Source organism: Euprymna scolopes, chromosome 36 (genome assembly GCF_053919585.1).
Source record: "Euprymna scolopes isolate OS-2025 chromosome 36, ASM5391958v1, whole genome shotgun sequence".
NCBI classification, from domain to species: domain Eukaryota; kingdom Metazoa; phylum Mollusca; class Cephalopoda; order Sepiida; family Sepiolidae; genus Euprymna; species Euprymna scolopes.
This window is the reverse complement of record NC_136517.1, coordinates 70,741,104-70,767,155: the sequence shown is the minus strand read 5'-3', so window position 1 is coordinate 70,767,155 and position 26,052 is coordinate 70,741,104. Positions and strand designations below refer to the sequence as shown.

The 26,052-nt window shown below is 29.6% G+C and overlaps 1 protein-coding gene across 1 annotated transcript in view; it reads left to right on the top strand.

The window, feature by feature from the left end:
- Positions 1–26,052, top strand: part of LOC145260571 (low-density lipoprotein receptor-related protein 6-like) — a 216,360-nt gene that overhangs the window by 155,956 nt on the left and 34,352 nt on the right. The window contains exons 6-13 of the mRNA XM_080118842.1: positions 1,149–1,344; positions 6,760–7,010; positions 8,833–8,973; positions 10,251–10,549; positions 13,213–13,439; positions 13,962–14,146; positions 19,947–20,153; positions 25,033–25,185. Of these exons, the coding sequence (XP_079974968.1) occupies positions 1,149–1,344; positions 6,760–7,010; positions 8,833–8,973; positions 10,251–10,549; positions 13,213–13,439; positions 13,962–14,146; positions 19,947–20,153; positions 25,033–25,185 (1,659 nt within the window). The remainder of the gene's footprint in view (positions 1–1,148; positions 1,345–6,759; positions 7,011–8,832; positions 8,974–10,250; positions 10,550–13,212; positions 13,440–13,961; positions 14,147–19,946; positions 20,154–25,032; positions 25,186–26,052) is intronic.

Genomic DNA, 26,052 nt, shown 5'->3' with positions numbered 1-26,052 from the left:
CGACTTATGACAGCTAGTGCGTTAGCTTTTTCACCTCCTTTTTTCTTTCGCGTTACAGGTTCAAGCCTGCCTACTGCGGCTAATTTTTTTTTTTTTTTTTTTTTTGCTCAATATCCTTAGTATACCAGCTCTCTCTCCACCCAGGCAATGCCGGGTAGCCATCCAAGTCAAATATGGAAAGGAAAAAAAGCTCGGAGGGGGGGTATTTTAAACTAGCCTGGGTGGCTGGTGTTCGTAGGTGCGTTGAGCAACAAAAAAAAAAAGTGGTAGTAGGTAGGCTCGAACCCGTGATACAAAGGCGGAAAAGAAAGTGAAAGAAAATCTGACATCTTACCGTTACTCTATGATGCAACCGGAAGTCTAAAGTGTTCACATTTAATGTAGTCAATCAAAAACAAAAGATGGTGTTGCTTTTAAACCCCCCTCCCCGCCCCTACAAAAGCAAATTAGACACAAGGTCATTTTTAATGTAGGGGAAAAACAAACTCCCCCAAAAAGAGGGGCACTCTGACAGTATCCAAATAAATAGTAATCGTCTCAGTATGAAGGGTTTCCCCTACATTGTCCAAGGACCAATTACAGAATAGATACTACCCGGCTGGAAGGCCAGATGGTTGCGTTTGTTTCGATTAGTTTTGCTTTATTTATACAAAAAAGACAAATGGCTGAGACAACGGCACGGTGGGAATTTTGTTTAACTCGATAAAAAAAAAAAGATAGAGACAATGTCCGTTTGTGAATCTGAGATAGTACTATCTGGTAAGTATGCAAAAACTTCTCATGGAATCTAACGCGAGAACCCCAACCCAAAAAGCCTTTCATGGACATATACAAACGCTCGCACCCATTTTACCCTCTATATAATAGGTTCCAATTATATATTTTTTACAACTTACAATATTTTATGTTTTATTTAGTTTTTCTTTTGTGCAAATATGTGAAAAGTGATAATTTTGGTGGCAATTCCAAAGTTTAAAAAATCTTAACGATAAATATTATTGCATGTTTAAAGGTCTAATAAAAGGAGTTTAATAAATACTGTAATTCGATCTGTTTTAACACCACTATTAATTTCTAAAAAAATGTTTTTTAAATTAACTGTGAAATTTGTCATTAGATTTTACTGTTTAACTTTTCTTTAATTGCAGGTCAAGAAGTTATTGTGAGTACGGAAGTTGAACATCCTGATGGTGTGGCTGTTGACTGGATTGGCCGTAATTTATACTGGACAGATACAGGCACTGACCGCATTGAAGTGTGCCGCTTGAATGGTACCTCACGCAAAGTTCTTATTTCAGAAGGATTGGTAGAACCGAGGGCGATATGTTTGGATCCGATGAGAGGGTAAGAATTTTGGAATGAAAAATTTACCAGAAAAAAATTCTTATGAGAACTAGAACTTTTTATAAAACAATCGGGCTGAAATTTGGCTTAAATTGTATGCATACATTTTTTCAATAGACCATCGAATAATTAAAGCCGTTTCAGACCAAATATTCAATCTAAAATGATTTTGCCGATCCAAAGAAAAGTTTAAATTGTATGCATACATTTTTTCAATAGAGCATCGAATAATTAAAGCCATTTCAGACCAAATATTCAATCTAAAATGATTTTGCCGATCCAAAGAAAAGCTTATTTGCAAGCAGAGGACATCATGTTACAAGAATCTCTCAAAAGGTTTGATCAACATAATTGACATTTGGAGCCATAACAGCTTATATATACAAAACAAATGTTTCTTTTCCAAGAATTGGTTCCACAATTTAAAAAATTTGTATTTTGTTTTCATATTAGCTTTTTTTTTAATCAGCAAGAAGTTTTCATTATGCTTCATATGTTTTTTTACTTTCATCAGTTGAATAAAATTGAAATTTTTCAAAACAAGATTTGAATTTCATTAAAATCATGTAACTTTCATTTACATATACAACTTTTAGTTTTTATGTACATTCTCTAATTTTTTCACAGACATGAACATTTGTGTAGATAATTCTAGCATCATTAGGGTTATCATAAATTAGAAAATCAACTCCAGCTTTTAAGTAAGATAAACTCAATAAACAGTTTTTTTTTTTTAGTTGTGTTGATCAGATAAACAAAATAAAACAAATAATTTTTAAAAAAGTTTTCTTAAAAAAATAAAATATAGCATCTCAGCAAGTTAAAAAATAATAATTTTCTTAAAGGTAAAATTTTTTTGTTTCTGTCAGTGGAGCTTGCATTTTGCTTGAATTTTAAATGTATCCATTATTTTAAATGTATCCATTATTTTAAATGTATCCATTATTTTAAATGTATCCATTATTTAAATGTGCATTATTTAAATGTATCCATTATTTAAATGTATCCATTATTTAAATGTGCATTATTTAAATGTATCCATTATTTAAATGTGCATTATTTAAATGTATCCATTATTTTAAATGTATCCATTATTTAAATGTATCCATTATTTAAATGTATCCATTATTTAAATGTATCCATTATTTAAATGTATGCATTATTTTAAATGTATCCATTATTTAAAATGTATCCATTATTTAAATGTATGCATTATTTAAATGTATCCATTATTTAAATGTATCCATTATTTAAATGCGCATTCTCAGTTGCTTTTTTACATTCTTTTCTTTTCTTCAGCATTTTTGCTCAGATGATTTGACAAAGAATTAAAAACAATACATATGAAACATAAATTTGTTTGATTTTCACACAATGGTATAATCAAGATAAATGGTGGTGCTATGTTTAATAATGTTTGCTTAAATGAAAGAATGTTGGCTAAATACACAATATATATCTATATCCATATCTCCAACTTATCAACAATTTTTAGGATTAATATCACTTGGAAAAAACAGTTGTCTTGTTTACAAGTTAGCTGCCATTATTTATATTGTTGCACATACACACCAACAAATAGCTATAAATGACATATATTTAAGTATAGAATTCTATTTATACAAAATATTTTTTGCAAACATTGTGATATGTCATGAAGTAATGGTCATACATTACTTTATGCATGACTTCATCTTCTATGACGTCATGTATAATGTCATGTGGGTGTGGAGAGGGTGAAAGTAGATTCTCTGGACAATGCCAGGCAGCCTACTAGTATATATATATATATATATTAATGGCCTAGCAAGGCCAGAGGAGAGACAACCGAAGCAGCAAAACTGAAACTGGCCTGCAAGACAATATATATATATATATACAAATGTAAGAAAATTTGAGCATATTTTATTGGTCTGAAAATATGGATTCTTTTTTTACTAATTGTCATAAAATTTTAACCATAGAATAGTATTATAATCTTCAAAAAGCCTGCAAATTTTCATGTAGTTTCGTTTCAGAGAACCAAAGATATGAGCATTTCAATATTTAATTTGGCTATGAATATATATATATATATATATATATATATCATTTATAGCATACATTGAATTAATTAATGGATAATATAAGAACTGTATAAATATTATTTATTAGGAAAATAGAAAGTGGAAGGAATAAGAGAAGATAAAAGGAAGAATGATACCCAAGGAGATATTTAAGTTTTTGTTTAAAGGGCAATAACTCTGTTAAGCTTAAAATAAAATTTTTAATATTTTTTGCTCAAAGTTAATATTTTTTGCTTAGGTTAACAGATTACATAAATTTCAACTAAATCAAATGATAATTTTAGAATTAAGAAATACAAAGAATTATAATTTATGTAATAATAAATTTAATTATTACAGTAATAAGAACTTAATTATCTATAGGTTTAATCAGATTAATAAATAATTTAATACAACCGGAAATTGAAAATAGGGTGGTTTTCTTTTTGTTTTTTTGTTTTTTTAATTAGTTTCCTATTAAGCATTATAATCATTGATGTTATTTGGGTAAATATGGATATATTAATGATAAATAATAAATTTACTGATTAATAAATAGAACATTTCTGACAGAGTATACCTAAATTAACGGAATTTGTTAATGCGTATATGTGGGTTTTAGTGACTTCATTTCTAAATTTAAAATAGTATAATGAAAGAAAACTAAGGTATTTGCAACTTCTCTTCCGGTTTTCAAATTTTTTATTTATGTCCAAACGCATTTTATTTCCTTTTGGTGTATTGATTGTTGCTATTTTTTCTGATAAGTTATGGGCAAAATAGATTCACTGATTGATATAATAATTAAGTGATTGATTTTGTGCTACGAAACAGATACTGTCAAGAATTGTAAGTGTCAACTGAATTAAAGGAATAAATTGTAAGATGGTCAACATGAAATTTGGAATATAGACTTTTTTATTCATTCATTATATGCTCTGTAATTAGATTGAGCTTCTTAAATAAGGATTGGTATATATAAAAAGAAATTATAAGTAAATAAACAATATTTCCAGAGAAAAAAAATATATATATACCATATTTTTTGGCAATTTTATAAATTCCAAATCTGAGCAACTACTGATCAGAATTTAACAAATGAAAGGTTTGTTGGAAACCTAATGACCTGAATTGTGTAGCGGGCTATGTGACATTTGCCCTTAAGGTCGCACTTTAAGGGGATTATCCATCATCCAGAGTCTATTTTTGGTACTTTTTTACAGCCGTAAAATGTTTCAATTATAGTCGTTTGTTTTCCTAGTTTTGTGTATGAATTACAAAATATCTGATATTTCCCTAAAACCGCTGGTCTTGATGGTGGGGAGACTAAAACTTGCTGCTATGGTTTCAAATGATCTGAAATGCAAAGGGAGACTTGATTCCAAATATTTCTCATATGTTTCTCCCTTCTTTGGTCTTCATAAAGTAAATTTCAGAGGATATAAATATTATTTGATACTGGAGATATTCATAATGATATCCTATTTCCAAAAGAAGGGAGATATAACATATGAGAAATATTTGGAATCAAGTATCCCCTTGCTGTTATTTCAGATCATTTGAAACTATAGCAAGTTTTTGTCTCCCCTCCATCAAGGCCAGAGGCTTTGGGGAAATATATATAATATACTTTATAAGCAAAATTACATGTTTTATTGAATCTATCTATTTAATTATATAACTGCTTCATTTACTCACATAAAATTAATATACGGAAGTATAAATCTATGCGTAAACTTAAGTATTTACTTCAAAAGTGCTCAATATAGGTAGAGCTAGTTAGTAATTTATAATATATATATGGCGAATAAGCTACACTGAATATTCCGCGTTTCATCCACTCTAGGTTGAAGAATCCTAGAGTGGATGAAACGTGGAATATTCAGTGTAGCTTATTCACCATATATATTTTATAAATTACTATTTAATTATATATATAGACGAAAAAAATATGGAGGTGTAGTGCTCATACACGTAAATCGTATATATATATATATATATATATATATATATATAGGAAATCCACTGTTTGAGAAGCACTATATATTAAGAATTTATAATTTAACGGTTGAAAAGACTAGATAAATGCAAAATTGATTTCAATAGATTTCTATTTATTATAATTAAATTGAAACATTTTTATTTCTTCAAATTTTCAAATAGTAAAATATTCTTTAGGAAATATCGTTTTTTGTGGCTTTTTCGTATCATGGTGGAGGCAGTAACTCCCGAGATATACACGGTTCACATGTACGAGTGATGCCCCCCCCCCCATATTTTTTATTTTCATTTTTTTTTTTTTTTTTTTTTTTTTTTTTTTTTCCAATTTTTTTAAGTGGATTATTATCAAATGGACGCTAATCTACCAGATTGTTAAAAAAATTACAAAAAAGAATCATGTCATGGGGTGCTCAGTTTTTAATGCAATGTTCTAGTAAATCAATCACTCATTTTAGAACCACTTTTTAGGGCAAATTTTGTGAATTTAACTTTTTTAGAATTTGGCTGAATTTCTGATTATTTTATATAGATATTTATGGTTATCTTCAGTAATCATCTGCTGAAAAAAGACGAAAAAATATGAAGGTGTAGTGCACGTAAACCATATATTATATACGGTGTACGTGTATGAGCATTACACCTCCATATTTTTTTCATCTATATATATAATTAAATAGATTCAATAAAACATGTAATTTTGTTTATAAAGTATATTTAGATTATCAAAAATATTTATTGTTAATGTTAGTTAGTTTAAAGGGTAATGATACTATGATTGTCTTCAAATTAGAAAACTACCACTGAGAATTTTTGCATTTCATAAACTTTAGTGCTTGAAAACGTATGCTTATGACAACAGAATCCTCTACTCTCTGAGACAGATGGTGGCATACTGAATGTAAGCAATGGACAGTTGCAATCTGGACGTATTTGGTATATACCCAGATACTGAACTAATACGTACAAGGCATGTTTGAATCAATTCCCACTTTATTTATGCCGTTATGTCCATTACTTACGACTGAACGAATTAAAAGGGTTAATTTAATGAGTTGTTAGTTTGTGCATTCATTGAGTTACCTCCCTTAGTGTTGCACAAAAAAGTATTAGGAACAAAAAAAAAAAAATCTTTCTCAACTAAGATAGATCCACAGTGACCCATTTTAGGGAGCTGAATTTTCTCTATATTAAAAATCAACCTTTTGTCTAACTCTGCCCTTATTGGGAAACAAATAGGAACCATCGATGTATAGAGATATTGTGTATCGTTACAGATTGTTGATCCATGAACATTTTCTTTGTACAATGTGAATCTGTTTATTGATTTGAACTATTTTTTTGTTTTCATTTTTTTGTTTTCATTTTCCAGGCACATGTATTGGACTGATTGGGGTGCAAATCCAAAGATTGAAAGAGCCAACATGGATGGTACAGAAAGAATAGCTTTGATTAATTCTTCACTAGGCTGGCCTAATGGAGTTGCCATTGACTATCATGAGCAAAAACTTTACTGGGGTGATGCCAAAACGGACATGATAGAAGTTTCTAATCTTGATGGCACAGATAGAAAAGTCCTTGTATCTAATAATCTGCCACATATTTTTGGATTTAGTCTTTTGGGTAAGTAAAAAAAAAAAAATCGTTATTTGAATTAACATCTGTTGCTGCTAATGAAATTAAAGTTGATTTTTGTTACTTTTTGTTTTTGCAATTCTTATCAAACTCCTGTTAAAATGTCGAGCTCAGTTTTGTGAGGTAAAATTTCTAAAAACAAAATTTCTATTGGAATATAATGAACAAATTGTTTTAAAAAATGCGTCTGACTAGAAAGACTTTGTTCATTTATAAATTGTTTTTTCACATCTAAAATATTCTGTATCCATGTCTATTGCTTAGCATCTATATCAAGCTTTTGTTAGGACTCCCTGAAATTGGCAACCGCCATTCTCTGTCATATGTTTGATGTCATATCTAATTTTTATGCATTTCTTTGTTTATAAATCCTATCTTATTTTCAGGCAGACATTGGCTACTTTGTGACCTTTGTCTATAAAGCATCCTGTTTACAACATGATGACAAATTTATTTGAGCAAATGTATTCTATTAATATTTACACTGGAAAACATACCCATCAACATTTAATATTTTATTGTGTGTTAGCATAGATATTCATTCTTCCGTATTTATCAGAAGTGATATGCATCTAGAATGGAAATATAAGAATAACATTTTACCAATTAATATTTTGTAAATTCACAAATTTTAAACCAGGATATTTTTATGATTGCGTAGCATTTAAACAAGACTAGAAATTAATATATGATAGCGATAAAAATGCTATTTCAAACTTAGGTGTGACAGACCAAAACAAATGTTATTTTTAACTTTAAATACGTTCTCAAGCTTAAAAAGCTGTAAGAATTGCACAGTCATAGTGGATGGTGTATGACTTATTTCCAATTGTTTTTTTTTTCTGGCATATGTTCGCAGGAATTGTGGTTTAATGTTATTTCTTGTACAGCCACAAATGCTCAAAAATAAATACAGCAAATGTATGGACGACCAGAGCCTCTCCTAGAAATGCACCAACATTAAAGGAATAACATTAAGCAACAAATCCTGGGGACATATGCCAGAAAAAAAAGCAGTTGGAAATAAGTCCTACACCATCCACTATGACGATACAATTTCTTGCAGCTATGTACCTAGAAAATGGAACGACTAAGCCTGACATAGAATCTGTGACAAGAAAGAGAAAGAAGCAACTTTAGTAGAAGTTAGTTTCCCCAATCATGCTGGGTTAAAAAGAGCCGTAAGGGAGAAATAACGTCTTATCTTCAACATGAAAAGAAATTAGAATCTTAAGATTACTATCATTCGAGCAACTGGATTCATGAAAAAAAGTTTCAAAAACTACCTGGCCAATATACTCAGTGAACCAAGTGTAAGAGAGATACCAAAGATTGCACTTTAAGGACAGTTAGTCCAATTGAGAGATTTTAAGATTCTATCTGAGATAGCGAGTGAATGTCTGACATCCAGTAGAATATCCCATCCCCAGCAAAAAAAAAATAGAAAATAAAAACAGGAGTTTATTTGTAAAACTCCAAAAGTACTTATTTGTCCCTCCACAAGGGTTAGACACAAAATTGGTTCTTAATGCAGGGAAACTCCAGCTTCTTAAAAAAGGGCATTGTGAATTGGAACAAAAATGAAAATCTAGAAGGATTTCTCCTTCATTGATTGACAACAGAAAAAATAAAGTGTAGTATCAGAACAGATACTACACTTTGTTCTTAGCCGAAAGGACAAAATCTAGAAAGTAAATCTTAATAGATTTGTATCCACACTAAGCAGTTCTAAAATCAATTTTCTTTAATTTAAAAAAAAAACAATTTAAATAAAACCAATTGTAAATAATATATCTTAATTTCCTTCCAGGTGATTATGTCTATTGGACGGATTGGCAAAGACGATCGATAGAACGGGTTCATAAACTGACAGGAGGAGAACGACAAGTAATTATTGACCAACTTCCAGATCTAATGGGGCTCAAGGCAGTAAATATGAACCACATTGAAGGTAATAAAATTTTTCAATCTTTTCAAATTTATGTTCATCTGCATGTGACTCTTATCTTCCTCCGGCCCTTTTTTTTTTTTTCCACAAACTTTCATTAATTTTGTTATATTATTATACATTTAATGAACATTTAGTCCACCTATAATAATAGTCCCCAGCATTCGCCAACATGTATGGGTGCATCAAAGAAAGATAAAAAGATAGAACACTTGGTAATCATTTTTATTTCCTAAAAATATCTGACATTTTGTCGTACTTTGGTGTAAACAATGTTAGGTGTTTCAAATATTGTGAAGTGTCGGTAGTGAACAATTCAACACGGAGAAGAAAATGCATGGATTTCAAAGGCAAACTTTAACTGTCGTTAGTCTGCAACTTGAGAAACTCTACTTTTCCCATGAAGTGAACAGGGATGTGAGTTCGCTATTGTTTTAGCAGAATTTTTGTTTTCTAGTAAAGGTAGATTTTCGTTTAAATCACTAGAACCTTCCATAAATGCGAGTTCTTTGTTTTAAATTAAAAAATTGATTTAAATTTAATAAGAAAAAATTGATTTTTGCCAAATCTTTGCCTCTGTATTCTTTCATTACTACTTGACTAGATTTTGTTTCTATTTTTATTTCTTCCTCGTTCTTTCTCTTTCTTTAGACTTACTTTCTCTTTCTTTCTCTCTTCTTCTTCCTGTCTTGCCTTCCTTTTCTCTCTTACAAAAGTTTTCACTGAAAATTGATTTTACTGTAAACGCTAAAACTTCAAACAATTCCTGATGGAATTGGAAGAGTTAGATAACTTTTGTTTCATTAAAATATTGACTTCCTGTCTCTTTCCTTCCACTTTGCAATTGGTGTCTTTCTTTTAATTTTGACTCTTTTTATAAACTGATGGAAGTTGTTTTAGGAAGAAATTTTGTAGGTTGAGAATTTCATCTAAATTTTTGCCATTGGCAATGTTAGATGGTCGGTCATGTGTTTGAACATGGTACAATCTTTGTATCGGCTTTGGAGATAAATCCATTGAATAGTACTCATGGGGAGTATCAGGTGAGATGTGTAGTTCATCACTTTCATGATCGCAATAAAACCATTCAAAGCTGCTGAATTTTGACTCCTCTTACCAAAATATTTTTTTTAGAATTTTACTTTTATAGATGTTGTTTTCCTTATTCTTGTGCTGACTGGCTCGAACTGAATAATTTGTGATTTTTTTTTTAATAAAAATGCCAATCTGTTAATTTTCCCTGCACATTAATACCTTTTTCTATTTTCTCTCATCACCAGGAAGTAATGGTTGTGCAGACAACAATGGTGGGTGCAGCCATTTGTGCCTGAACACCCACCCAAATGGACCCGTCTGTGCTTGTCCCACAGGTCTCTTCTTTGAACTTCTGGATGATCAAAAAACCTGTGTTGTTCCTGATGGCTTTCTCCTGTTCTCCCGTAAGGAAGACATTCGTCGTATATCTTTGGAGACTAACCACAATGATGTCTTGATCCCAATTCAGGGTGTAAAAGATGCTCATGCCCTCGACTTTGATAATAGTGATAACAGGATCTATTGGACGGATGCATCCCTCAAAGTAAGGTGTTAATGTTTCTTTAAAAAAAAAATTATTATTTTTAGATTAAATAAGTCTAATATTACTTTAAATAGAATAATTTTATATTAATAAGTTTTGTATATATTTTTGGGTTTAATGACTAAATTGTTTTAAACATATCTAACATTATCTAGAGAGAGAAATATTTGTATGTGTGTATCTGTATAGTTTTGTGTATTTAAAACTATATCTGTATAGTTTTGTGTATTTAAAACTATATCTGTATAGTTTTGTGTATTTAAAACTATATCTGTATAGTTTTGTGTATTTAAAACTATATCTGTATAGTTTTGTGTATTTAAAACTATATCTGTATAGTTTTGTGTATTTAAAACTATATCTGTATAGTTTTGTGTATTTAAAACTATATCTGTATAGTTTTGTGTATTTAAAACTATATCTGTATAGTTTTGTGTATTTAAAACTATATCTGTATAGTTTTGTGTATTTAAAACTATATCTGTATAGTTTTGTGTATTTAAAACTATATCTGTATAGTTTTGTGTATTTAAAACTATATCTGTATAGTTTTGTGTATTTAAAACTATATCTGTATAGTTTTGTGTATTTAAAACTATATCTGTATAGTTTTGTGTATTTAAAACTATATCTGTATAGTTTTGTGTATTTAAAACTATATCTGTATAGTTTTGTGTATTTAAAACTATATCTGTATAGTTTTGTGTATTTAAAACTATATCTGTATAGTTTTGTGTATTTAAAACTATATCTGTATAGTTTTGTGTATTTAAAACTATATCTGTATAGTTTTGTGTATTTAAAACTATATCTGTATAGTTTTGTGTATTTAAAACTATATCTGTATAGTTTTGTGTATTTAAAACTATATCTGTATAGTTTTGTGTATTTAAAACTATATCTGTATAGTTTTGTGTATTTAAAACTATATCTGTATAGTTTTGTGTATTTAAAACTATATCTTCCAAAAACGATCCAAAAATCTATTTTTATCAATGTTTATTCCATAATCTTAAAATTCTTTGGTATAGGGAAGGTACAGAATAGTTAATAAAACTGACCCACTTCACCCTTCTCATATTAAGAATGGCTTTCTAAATAACATTATTAAGAAACTCCTTAACTTTCAATATTATTTTGTCGACTAATGCAAATCTTGTTTTGAAAGACAAAACTTTAGTTTCCTCACTATTTTCAATCAATTACAAGAAAAACATTTAAGAAAAAATAGTTGGAAAGATTTACTCTTGTAATATATGCTCTGCCACCTCCCAAGTGTATGTTTTGTTTGCAAAAATATATCCAAACATTATAAAGTGTTTTACAGTAATTCTGAAATAGAAAAGCAATAAATATATAATTATTTAGAAATTTCAAAAAGAATCAGAATTGTTTCAGAATCGTCACATCACTATTAGTTATATTTGTTATCGTTTTAACAATTCAAATTTAGAGGCTTCTCTTACAGCTTGATAAAATATCAGAAACCATCCTTTTGTCGTGAACACTTGTTTTATATTTTACTAGCATTTTACTAGCATTTCAGCCCGGCGTTGCCCGGGTGTTTGTTGAGGTGTATGTTGAGCAAAAAAAAAAAAAAAGTGGTAGTAGGAAGGCAGGCTCGAACCTGTACCACGAAGGAGGAAAAGAACGGGGGGGGGGGGGAACCTGACGTCTTTGCTGTTACGACCACCGCCAAACCGGAAGTGACATAGATTTAAATTAAGGGTAGACAATCGAAAGGAGAGGATGACTTTCAAAAATATCAGTGAAAAAAGCGACCCACCCCCCTCCCTACCTGTAGAAAAGTGCTCAGTTGAGGGTGAAGATATTAATGTTCTTAGCCAATTTTTCGATGAAAGGTCAAACTTCAAAACAATTCTGATCTTGGTAAAATCCGTCGCCTCTGTCGAAAGTTTTAGGCATACATGCAAACATACATTTATATATTGGTAACTAAAAAATTTCAACTCAAACCGATTAAAAAGCTTGCCCTACCTCTGAATACCCTTTATGTCAAATTTCAAATGTTTAGACCAGAAATTGTCTAATTTGGTAGAGACTGCAGAGGTCAAATTTTTTTAACTTTGACCCCTATTATGACCCCTTAACATTTATTGTTTTGGGCTCAAATCAAGTTATTAAGTTAGATCCATGTCCAAGGAACCTATATCTAAAATTTCAATTGTTTACACCCAAAATTGGCGGAGGAGTTTGGTAGAGTTCTTTGATCCCTTAACAGCCAAATTTCTGGCCGAAAGCAGATTACAAAGATTTTCCCAAATCTCAGTACCCTGTATATCAAATTTTGAGTCTGTAGACTTAAAATTGACAGAGTTATTGCGTAGGGAAATGTACACAGACACACAGACACGTTCACTTTTATAGATATATAGATTAGTTTCCTACTTCACCTGTAAGTCAGTAAATTTATTTTTATCAATTTAATGTGATTTTTTTTCTATGCATAAAATAATTAGACATGGCTAAAAACTGGAGAGGGTTGGGAGGGGGTCTTTTATTTATCCTAATCTGTTGCATGCTTAAAATTTCCATTCATCATAAATATTTTTTCTATCGTATACTAAAATTCCTAAATACTGCATTCATTCTTCAATGAAAATTATTTACAAAAAAAGTTAAAGAGTTGTCTCCCTTTGCAGCAAATCAGTCGAGCCTTCATGAATGGCAGTTCTTTGGAGCACATTATAGAATTTGGGATCGAGTATCCTGAAGGAATGGCCATCGATTGGATTGCTAAAAATCTTTACTGGACAGACATTGGCACCAAGCGGATAGAAGTGGCTCGTCTCGATGGGAAATCAAGACGTGTGTTGATTTGGAAAGACATTTCCGATCCTCGCTCTATCGTGTTAGATCCACCTAATAGGTGAGTATAAATTTTTATTATATCGGATTGTTTATATCACAAAAAAATTGGATAGCGTTTCCAAATTGTATGAGGGTATAGGGTTATTTGTTAGAAACATAATCTACCAGGAGAATGCTGTTACGGCAACATGTTTAGCTGATTGTTATTTTATAGCATCACACTGTGATTTGTTTCTTCAGAGATTGCATCAGGCAGTTCATTAAAATAAAAAAAGTGACTCAAATGTCACCATTGTGGGTAATTAAGACAAAATATTTATTAGTCTTAAGTGTCTGTATATATCAACAAAATGACAATAGTATTTTCAGCCTTTTTTTTTATCTAAGTTTGTCCTAATATTCAACTGGTTTGCTACCTTCATTTTTTTTTCTTTTTTTACATTAATTCCTCCATCTTTTTTGTTCAGTTGTTTCATTGCCCTCCTCTTTTTTCTACTTATCCCTCCTTTCTTGATTCTCACCCCCCCCCCACCCCAAACATCCTGTCTTTTTGACTATTCTTATATTTTTATTTTTTAAGTTATATGTACTGGACTGATTGGGGAGAAAATCCCAAACTTGAACGTGCTACTTTGGATGGCAAGAATCGAAAAGTGCTGCTCTCAGACCTTGGTCGAATTGCTGGCCTAACTATTGACTACGGAGATAAACGTCTTTACTGGACGGATCTGGATAACAAGCGGATTGAAACATCAGATATGTTGGGTAAGTTTGTTTTATTGGAAAGTATTTATTTTTTTATATGGATTATTTCAAATTATGACAATTCGTCAAACTAATCACTCTAGAAAAGCAGATTTAAATAAAAAGATTTGTTTATAAAAAAAATGTTTTAATTTTAAAATAGCAGAATATGTTATGTTGATATGTGAATTTTGTTATAAATCTCAAAAGGAATCATATTTTGCAGTTCAGCACACGATTATCCTTTCATACTTCAAGAATAATTGTGTTGTGTGGATAATGCAATAGAATGTTTCTTTTAAACGAGTTAATCTAGCAAAAGCAATATGAAAGTATGAAAAGACTAAAGTCAAAAATGATATCCTTTCTAAAAGAAGCTTCCTAGAAAATTTAAATGTCTGACAACCAAAGAATCTGAAAATATTAGCAAATGATTATATATCATACTAGCGAGGGGTATCCGGCGTTGCCCGAGTGTTTGGAGGTGTGTATGGGGGGGGGGGCTGTTATAAAAAAATCGAAAAAACCAAAACAAAGCAAAACCGCAAACAAATGTAAAAAAAAAACGGAAAGAAAAGGTGTAAAAGAGGAAAAAAAGGTTTAGGTAGGAAAACAGGCTCAAACCCGAAACATCGAGGCTAAGGCAGAAAAAAAATGCCATACACGTTACCTCTATGCCAAAGAGACACACAATTGAGAACGGATAAAAATTAACGCTTTAAAAACACTTGAAGTTGGTTGAAACTAACGTCAACGTTTTCTAGGTCAAACAGGACGTCATTGTCGTAGCAGGAGGAGGCCGAGTTTAGGGGGAAGAAACACACACACACACACACACACATTTTAGCTTTTATATTTATAGATCCCCCCCCCCGCCCTGGTTTAGTTAATATATGACGCGTAAAATATTTTTTAAGCAACTAAGAACTCAAACCAGTGTTCCTCGTATATTCCCCTGTGGACGTATCCGCAGTGGTGATAAGTGGTCACGGGCAGAGTATGAATCGGATAGAGAAAAGATTTTACAACTTCCATTGATTCTAACCGATTGTGGCAGTGAACTCTCATCGGAAAAAATATAGAAATGTACGAATATCAAGGAACTGTAAGGGTAGTAGGCCTATAGCACACCTCAGATCCTGTGCTGAAGTGCGGGGAAATTACATTTGAATGTAATGTCATGATTTTTAATCCTATTAAGTTCAAACTCACACAAGGAAAAAATGAGTTCATTTTATTTATATAGAGATAATCATTTGCTAATATTAAAACTTAAGATTAAAACTTAAATGTTTGATCAAACTAATTTGGTTTGGTTTACATATTTTCTCAAACAACTACTATATATTTAGAAGTAGATTAAAAAGAAAGAATAACACACATACTCTATTATCAGAATAAGAACTCAACATATTTAAATAGATACAGACTAGATATGAACATAATATCTATTTAAATATGTGTCTGTGTAAATTGTAAATTGATTTAATTTCTCTTTTAACGATGCTATCGTTTCAATTTTAAAAGATTTCACGAATATGTACATGAAATTCTCTGAAATATTTCATTAGAAAAACAAAAAAATTCATTCTTTTACAACCATTCTTGAATTCATCAAATTTATTTGTAAAATATTTCTATTTGTGACAAGATTTGACTTTAATGCTCTATTTTTTAGCATAAGGACTGTTTAGTATGCAATTATGTTTTACAATATGTTTAGTATGCAATTATGTTTTACAATATGTTTAGTATGCAATTATGTTTTACAATATGTTTAGTATGCAATTATGTTTTACAATATGTTTAGTATGCAATTATGTTTTGCAATATGTTTAGTATGCAATTATGTTTTGCAATATGTTTAGTATGCAATTATATTTTGCAATATGTTTAGTATGCAATTATGTTTTGCAATATGTTTAGTATGCAATTATGTTTTGCAATATGTTTAGTATGCAATTATGTTTTGCAATATGTTTAGTATGCAATTATGTTTTGCAATATGTTTAGTATGCAATGATGTTTTGCAATATGTTTAGTATGCAATTGTTTTACAATATGTTAGTATGCAATTATGTTTTACAATATGTTTAGTATGCAATTATGTTTTACAACATGTTTAGTATGCAATTATGTTTTACAATATGTTAGTATGCAATGATGTTTTGCAATGTTTAGTATGCAATTGCTTTACAATATGTTTAGTATGCAATTGTTTTACAATATGTTAGTATGCAATTATGTTTTACAATATGTTAGTATGCAATTATGTTTTACAATATGTTTAGTATGCAATTATGTTTTGCAATATGTTTAGTATGCAATTATGTTTTGCAATATGTTTAGTATGCAATTATGTTTTGCAATATGTTTAGTATGCAATTATGTTTTGTAATATGTTTAGTATGCAATTATGTTTTGCAATATGTTTAGCATGCAATTATGTTTTACAATATGTTTAGTATGCAATTATGTTTTACAATATGTTTAGTATGCAATTATGTTTTACAATATGTTAGTATGCAATTATGTTTTGCAATATGTTAGTATGCAATTATGTTTTACAATATGTTTAGTATGCAATTATGTTTTACAATATGTTTAGTATGCAATTATGTTTTACAATATGTTTAGTATGCAATTATGTTTTACAATATGTTAGTATGCAATTATGTTTTACAATATGTTAGTATGCAATTATGTTTTACAATATGTTTAGTATGCAATTATGTTTTGCAATATGTTTAGTATGCAATTATGTTTTGCAATATGTTTAGTATGCAATTATGTTTTACAATATGTTTAGTATGCAATGATGTTTTGCAATATGTTTAGTATGCAATTATGTTTTACAATATGTTAGTATGCAATTATGTTTTGCAATATGTTTAGTATGCAATTATGTTTTACAATATGTTTAGTATGCAATTATGTTTTACAATATGTTTAGTATGCAATTATGTTTTGCAATATGTTTAGTATGCAATTATGTTTTACAATATGTTAGTATGCAATTATGTTTTACAATATGTTTAGTATGCAATTATGTTTTGCAATATGTTTAGTATGCAATTATGTTTTACAATATGTTTAGTATGCAATTATGTTTTACAATATGTTTAGTATGCAATTATGTTTTGCAATATGTTTAGTATGCAATTATGTTTTACAATATGTTAGTATGCAATTATGTTTACAATATGTTTAGTATGCAATTATGTTTTGCAATATGTTTATTATGCAATTATGTTTTACAATATGTTTAGTATGCAATGATGTTTTGCAATATGTTTAGTATGCAATTATGTTTTACAATATGTTTAGTATGCAATGATGTTTTGCAATATGTTTAGTATGCAATTATGTTTTACAATATGTTTAGTATGCAATTATGTTTTACAATATGTTAGTATGCAATTATGTTTACAATATGTTTAGTATGCAATGATGTTTTGCAATATGTTTAGTATGCAATTATGTTTTGCAATATGTTTAGTATGCAATTATGTTTTGCAATATGTTTAGTATGCAATTATGTTTTGCAATATGTTTAGTATGCAATTATGTTTTGCAATATGTTTAGTATGCAATTATGTTTTGCAATATGTTTAGTATGCAATTATGTTTTGCAATATGTTTAGTATGCAATGATGTTTTGCAATATGTTTAGTATGCAATTATGTTTTGCAATATGTTTAGTATGCAATTATGTTTTGCAATATGTTTAGTATGCAATTATGTTTTGCAATATGTTTAGTATGCAATTATGTTTTACAATATGTTAGTATGCAATTATGTTTACAATATGTTTAGTATGCAATGATGTTTTGCAATATGTTTAGTATGCAATTATGTTTTACAATATGTTAGTATGCAATTATGTTTTACAATATGTTAGTATGCAATTATGTTTACAATATGTTTAGTATGCAATTATGTTTTACAATATGTTAGTATGCAATTATGTTTTACAATATGTTTAGTATGCAATTATGTTTTGCAATATGTTTAGTATGCAATTATGTTTTACAATATGTTTAGTATGCAATTATGTTTTACAATATGTTTAGTATGCAATTATGTTTACAATATGTTTAGTATGCAATTATGTTTTACAATATGTTTAGTATGCAATTATGTTTTACAATATGTTTAGTATGCAATTATGTTTTGCAATATGTTTAGTATGCAATTATGTTTTACAATATGTTAGTATGCAATTATGTTTACAATATGTTTAGTATGCAATTATGTTTTGCAATATGTTTAGTATGCAATTATGTTTTACAATATGTTTAGTATGAAATGATGTTTTGCAATATGTTTAGTATGCAATTATGTTTTGCAATATGTTTAGTATGCAATTATGTTTTACAATATGTTTAGTATGCAATGATGTTTTGCAATATGTTTAGTATGCAATGATGTTTTGCAATATGTTTAGTATGCAATTATGTTTTACAATATTTTTAGTATGCAATGATGTTTTACAATATTTTTAGTATGCAATTATGTTTTGCAATATGTTTAGTATGCAATTATGTTTTGCAATATGTTTAGTATGCAATTATGTTTTACAATATTTTTAGTATGCAATTATGTTTTACAATATTTTTAGTATGCAATTATGTTTTACAATATGTTTAGTATGCAATTATGTTTTACAATATGTTTAGTATGCAATTATGTTTTACAATATGTTTAGTATGCAATTATGTTTTGCAATAATTATGTTTTGCAATATGTTTAGTATGCAATTATGTTTTGCAATATGTTTAGTATGCAATTGTTTTACATGTTAGTATGCAATTATGTTTTACAATATGTTTAGTATGCAATTATGTTTTACAATATGTTTAGTATGCAATGATGTTTTGCAATATGTTTAGTATGCAATTGTTTTACAATATGTTTAGTATGCAATTGTTTTACAATATGTTTAGTATGCAATTGTTTTGCAATATGTTTAGTATGCAATTATGTTTTACAATATGTTTAGTATGCAATTATGTTTTACAATATGTTTAGTATGCAATTATGTTTTACAATATGTTTAGTATGCAATTATGTTTTGCAATATGTTTAGTATGCAATTATGTTTTGCAATATGTTTATTATGCAATTATGTTTTACAATATGTTTAGTATGCAATTATGTTTTGCAATATGTTTAGTATGCAATTATGTTTTGCAATATGTTTAGTATGCAATTATGTTTTGCAATATGTTTAGTATGCAATTATGTTTTGCAATATGTTTAGTATGCAATTATGTTTTGCAATATGTTTAGTATGCAATTATGTTTTACAATATGTTTAGTATGCAATTATGTTTTGCAAAACCTTCTGAAAACTGAATGTGGCGTAAGAGTTGATATGGTGTAACCTATTTTAGTGAATAATTTTCTTTGTTAAATTGGTTTGTGTTTGTTGAAAAGTGTAACATCGGTGTAACATTTCTTACCAGCTGCACATTTAAGGTGGAAATAATCATGAATTGCAAATTCCATATCAAAAAGAATGGGTAAAAATTTTGAGCAGAAAATTGTTTTTTTTTTGTTTGTTTTTTTTTTTCACTTTATATGGTTGGTGGATCAAAAAAAAACAGTGAAATGAATTTTTTGTGTTGGATCAGTTTGTTCACTATCGACTGATTATCCAGATATTTTCTGTTGGAAGTGAGGAAAAGATTTGTTTTATTGCGATGAACCAACTTCATGCACAACAATGCAGTTGTAGATAATTTTTTAATTATTTATTTTTTTAATAAGAATGAATTCTCTTGATTCTTAATGCTGAAAACTTCTTGCATCATTTCAGGCCAAGACAGGCGAGTGGTAGTTGACACTCACCTTCTTTCTCCACGTGGGATTACACAATACAAGGATTTTATTTATTGGACTGATTTAGAAAAGAAAAGTATTGAACGTGCTCACAAATTAACCGGCCATAATCGTACCACGATTCACCAGGGCCATGGGGAATATGTCATGGATATTCTCGTCTTCCAAGAATCACGCCAGCCTGGTATGTTTGTAAAACTTTATTTTTATTGTTTGTATATTTGTCTTTATTGATAAACAATGGAAACCATTTATTTGTCTCTGTTCATCCAATCAGAGCTGTGAGGTCAGTAACTCAGATGCATGTCAACCTAGATTTTGATTCCTTAAATTCTAAAAGGAAGTAATGTGATGAAAACTATCAAAACAAAAAAAAAAAAACTATCAAAACAAAAAAACTATCAAAACGTTTTCAAGGGTGTGAAGTTTAATGTGAACAAACATCTTGCTGCCCAACTCTCTACATAGTACCCCTGTAGCTTATGTCCCTGATAGTAGCCCTCTACATCAAAGTGGCAATGTGCCTTGTTTGGGGTGAAAATGTAATAAAAAAAATTTTTTTAAATTAAAGCTTAAATCAAAGACAGGTTCCATATCCTTTCCACAGCTGGAAAATTCTTCAGATTCAAGTGTGGTTTGCTATTCTGATGCTACTTATGCCAGCTTGGAGGATGTTTCCTCACGGGGTGGATTTATCATCTTTTGTTTCTAGTAAGACTAGCGGGGGTACCTGGCGTTGCCCGGGTGTTTGGAGGTGTGTGTGCTGTTAAATAAAAAGAAACCGGGGGGGAGTAAAAGTTGGTAGGATCGAACCCGAAGCCCTGAGGCGAAGTTTGAAAATAAAATTGGCCAGCCAAAATGAGTTACTGAAAGATGTTTGAATTAATTTAAGTAAGAACCAAATTGACAGGTGCGCGCACGGAAGTCGTCGAGCGTTACGACAACGACGACGTCAATGACCAGGTTTGTTTGTTATAAGCGAAGTAAAAAAAGAAAACAACGTTTAAACTTAAGCAGGGGGGAGGGTAATCAAAACATCGAAAAAAAACGCAAAGAAAACTAACGTAAGGCAAACGAACGATGAAAACAAAAACGAACACGTGAAAAATGCCTTAAATAAGCCTGTTTCGATATTAAAATTTAAAAAATCGGTGGTACCCGGGTGTTTTGGGGTGTGTGGTCGGGGTGGATAAGCGAAGTAAAAAACAGAAAAACGATCGTTACGTGAAAAATGACTTAAATAACAATGAACCAACGCGCTAATCAACTGAGCTAACGTGACGTACATGAAATTTAGTCAGTTTTCACCTATTTAAAGTAAATCAGGTCATGACGTCATCTGACGCATGCATAGAACCGGTCGTCGTCACGAGAGGACCGTTTTTGTTGATTTCATGGTGAAAAAAATGAACGTTTTTGGCCAATTTTTCGATATTTTTCGAGCGAAGGATGGAGCTTCAATATGATACCGAGTTTGTGAATTTTTTTTTCGAAAGTTTTTAGCAGACACAAATATACACACATACATACATACATACATTTTCGCTTTTATATATATAGATGAATAGACTGATCATCAAAAAGATCTGACATCTGAGACTCTTGCATTCAGTGATGCAGGTGTATTGATAACTGATGCAGGTGTATTGATAACTGATGCAGGTGTATTGATAACTGATGCAGGTGTATTGATAACTGCCATGCTGCAAGAAATCTTCAGCCTACCCAAGTTGCCTGAAGTACTTTGCAAAATAGACAATGTCTATAGAGACCTTAAAATCTGATGAATCTTGTAAGCGACAGACGTTTGAGAGTTGATGTGGCCAGAGTAAAGGAAATGTTGATAAAGGAAAAAATCTAAAGGACAGGAACAGGTTGCAAATTGTTTGACAAAGATGGGAGCTGCTACTGAAATTCTAAGAGACTTGTGTTCATAACCCATTTTCTTTGTTCTTTGTTTTTGTTTTGTTGGAAATTTGACTTACACTTTGACACTAGAAGACGCCAGCAATGTTGGTGGCTTTTTCTATATATTTAGTTATGTACCTTCTCTCGAGTGGATATTCAATATGGCGTCTGGCTAACAATGTGTTTATCCTACATCGTGCGAAGTATCAAGTGAACTAACTCCACTGGACCAACATAACCACATATGAAAAATACTTAGGAAAAATTTACAAAATGTATCTTCTTTCCTCAAAAGTGCTTATAAGATTTTGAGAACTGACCTCTTAAAAGGATTTATTTTTCTTTTTATGTGGGAAGGGGCATAATTTTTCTTTTTATGGGGAAGGGGCATAATTTTTTGATGAGAAATTATATAAGATTTTTACAAAAAATATAATATTGTTTAATAACTGAACAAAAATAGTTTTTCTTTTTACTTTTTCTACTCTTGAGTTTTTCATTTGTTTTTTTGTTTTTTTTTTTGATAAAAAACTTTTTCAATCCAACCTTTTTTAAAATCTTTTTTTATCATCTTGCTTTTAAAATGTTTGCTTTTGCAACATTTTAGAATTCAGCAATAACAAATGACAAATGTTTTTCTATCACAATTGAATATATCACCCAGAGATGGAGATTGGTTTTACTTATAAGAGCTTTTAATGTGTGCGTTTTTGGTATAGTGATATCGGTACAAATTGAGCTTAGCATACAATGATCAATCCATCTTGAGTATATTTTTTGTCTCTTTCAATACAACCTTTATGAAATATATGAATTCATAACATATGATAAGGTAAACTTGACTCAAATATTTGTAATTTATTTTAGGATTATTTCTGAATTCTTTCAGTTTATTCTGAATTTTGTCTGTATTACTACTATTTTTAATTTAAGAAATTTGTTTAAAAAAATATATTATTCTGTTAGAAATCTTTCTTGCTAATAGGTTTTGTAATACGCAGATCCTCCACCCCAGCAAACAATGATGAAGAAATGTCACTTTGATGTAACAAAAATGTTACCAATATAAAGACAAAGAAAAGCAACAAAAAAAACAAAATGAGAAGAGAAAAGACTTGGTGGATAGAAACAATTTTTTTAGGAAAAGAAAAAAACTTAGAGCCAAAAAAAGTTGACAAGCTGTCTGCTACTAAGATTTTGCTCTCAACTACAAAGAAAGTCCTTTGTGTGGTAACAATTATGAAAGATAGAAAGAAAGAAAGACGGGTTGAGAAGGCTTTTTCTTTTCTTTTTTTACTTATTATTGTGATAAGAGATTTCAACCAACGTAGGACATGTTTTTTAAAGGTCAAAATACTGTAAAGACGAAAAGAGTTTTCTCCCTTTGTTTGAAATTTAAACTTACATTTTGTAATTTCGTCTGTTTTAAAATAAGTCCTCTCTAGTATATTAGTTAAAATAAAATAATGTTCAGGGAGTGTTCTTTTATAGTGCAGAATTTATTTCTTCGTTTTTCTGAAGGAATAATGTGTAAAAAGAAATACACAATTCTTCGTATAATAATTTTCTCTGAAGAGGCAAGAAATTCGTAAAAAAAAAAAAAAAACCTCCTCGTTTCTTCTTTGAGTCTGGTCCGAATAGAAATATTCTTTTCTTTTGACTTAGAAAAAACTGCAGCTTGAGACTATCCATTTTCTTCAGGCCTTAGAAGAAAATGTTATAGACGCTTCTAATTCAATCTTTCCTAGTGAGAATATTTCCCACGCGTGTCTTCTCTCCTGAATGGTATTTGTCTGCCAAGTCCTCGACAAATTTCTCGAATTTACTTGAGTAGATTTCTCTCAGCTAGATATGAATTCATCAGGTAACTTATATGCAATCATTTCAACATTATAAACTTTACCAGGTAACTTTAGACAAGTTTACTTCAATATTTTAACATCCTGTTTAGATGGAGAGAAGATAGCACGTCAATACATTTCAAGTATCAAGTCTGAACTGCAAACTTCAGCTTGAATTTTATCACAAAACAAGAATGCACTAATCAATTAACAGGCAGAAATTAGTTAGCAGCAGTGAAACAAACTCAAGAGAAAGGAAGAAGAGGGTGAAAATAGAAGAAAAATATTTCCCCAAAAAAATTTCTCCAAAATGTTACGAAAGAAACAAAAAATGGAAATGCAAAAATGTTAAATGTGAAAAGTGATTAATCTGAATAGTGATGAATGTTAAAAGTATTTGAACAGCATAAAAATAGACAAGTCTTTTGTCTTCATAAAGATGCTTACTGATATATAAATCTAAAAACCTAAAAATAGAAATTAAAATTTTTATTTTTTAAATGGCAGTGCTAACAATGTTCAAATTGTTAGATGAAACAATTATCCATGCTAATCTATATATCTATAAAAGTGAATAATTAATATAAAAATTCTTCTTTTATGTCATTTTAAAATTTTTGACATTTTTAAACTTTTGAAAAGTAAGCAGTTTTGACTACAAACAGTTGAATTGAGTACCAACTTTTATCAAAATATACAACAAAGGCATGCTTTTCTTGCCAGATGACTATTTTTCAATTGATTAGATTGTTCCAACTTTTACATAATTTTTTTTGAATACCCTTACTAATTATGCAACTTTTAATTTGGATTTTTTTTACTAGTTTAGGTTTTTTTTTTAAATTTGGTCTGTATTGTGTAGAAGTACTGAAACTACATTATAAGATAAAATGAAGTTTCTTTTGTTAAATAACTTCACTGAAAAAACAAAATAATACATTCAATTTGAGCAATGAAATGTGTTCACCAGTTTCTGAGATTTCCATTGAAACTTGAATTGATGACATAAGTACTGAAATTTTCTTGGATACCTATTTCTAAAAAGTACCAAAATTTATTTTACATATGCAAATATTATAATTCTTGAAATGAAGGAATGTAATTTCCAATATCTAAATTTAAACTTGTGTTGACTTTGTATTTGCTATCACCAGACTGCAATGAATTTATTCATTTATTTATAAATACTGCTGTATTAGGGCTTCTTCAGGTGTTTGTAAGAATTTAAAAATTCAAATCCTTTTATTTCTTTGAAAAATGTTCAACATTGTTCCTGTAATTCAATTCTTTAAATTCTATGTTTGAAAATGACAGGCTGGAACCCATGCGGTGCCGACAATGGTAACTGCTCTCACCTGTGTTTGATGCACCCTGGCCCTCCCAACCAAGCAGGCACTTTCAACATGACATTTAGTTGTGCATGCCCTACGCATTATACCCTTGCTTCTGACAATAAAACCTGTTTACGTAAGTAAAAAATTATCCAATAAATAAAAACTTTTAATACTTTAATTTTAATGTTCTTTGCATTACACAATTAGGTATAAGTTTATATATTTGATTCACTTATGCAATTATGCTTTACAAAACCTTCTGAAAACTGAATGTGGCGTAAGAGTTGATATGGTGTAACCCATTTTAGTGAATAATTTTCTTTGTTAAATTGGTTTGTGTTTGTTGAAAAGTGTAACATCGGTGTAACATTTCTTACCAGCTGCACATTGAAGGTGAAAATAATCATGAATTGCAAATTCCATATCAAAAAGAATGGGTACAAATTTTGAGCAGAAAATTGTTTTTTTTTTTGTTTTGTTTTTTTATTTTATATAGTTGGTTGATCAAAAAAACAGTGAAATGAATTTTTTTGTGTTGGATGAGTTTGTTCACTATCGACTGATTATCTAATTAACGTTTCTGGATTTTGCAATACAATGGCTGGGTAATGTAGGCTATATTTAATTTACAAGAATAAGTAGATGAAAGCCCTTCATGAAAGTTCAGAAACTTTTGATTTTTGTGAAATTCAAGCAATACATATCAATATTCTTCAAAGTTCAGTTTCTTTGGAGTATTTTAAAAGGATTTTACGTGGCGTAATAATGGGTACAAATTCCTATTTGAAAATTTAAATATTTCAAATTTGCATTGAATTTGATTCAATTAAACAATATTCTCTGAATATGAATTTCTTCTTCGAACTACTTCTAACTTTATAGGCATTTTCTAGAATTAAAATTATGTGGTTTTGATAAAAATTGGAATAAAGAGTCTAAAAATAAAGACAAAAAAGTTGTGCAAAATTTTATCCATCCTGGGACAGGTGTTTTAATCATC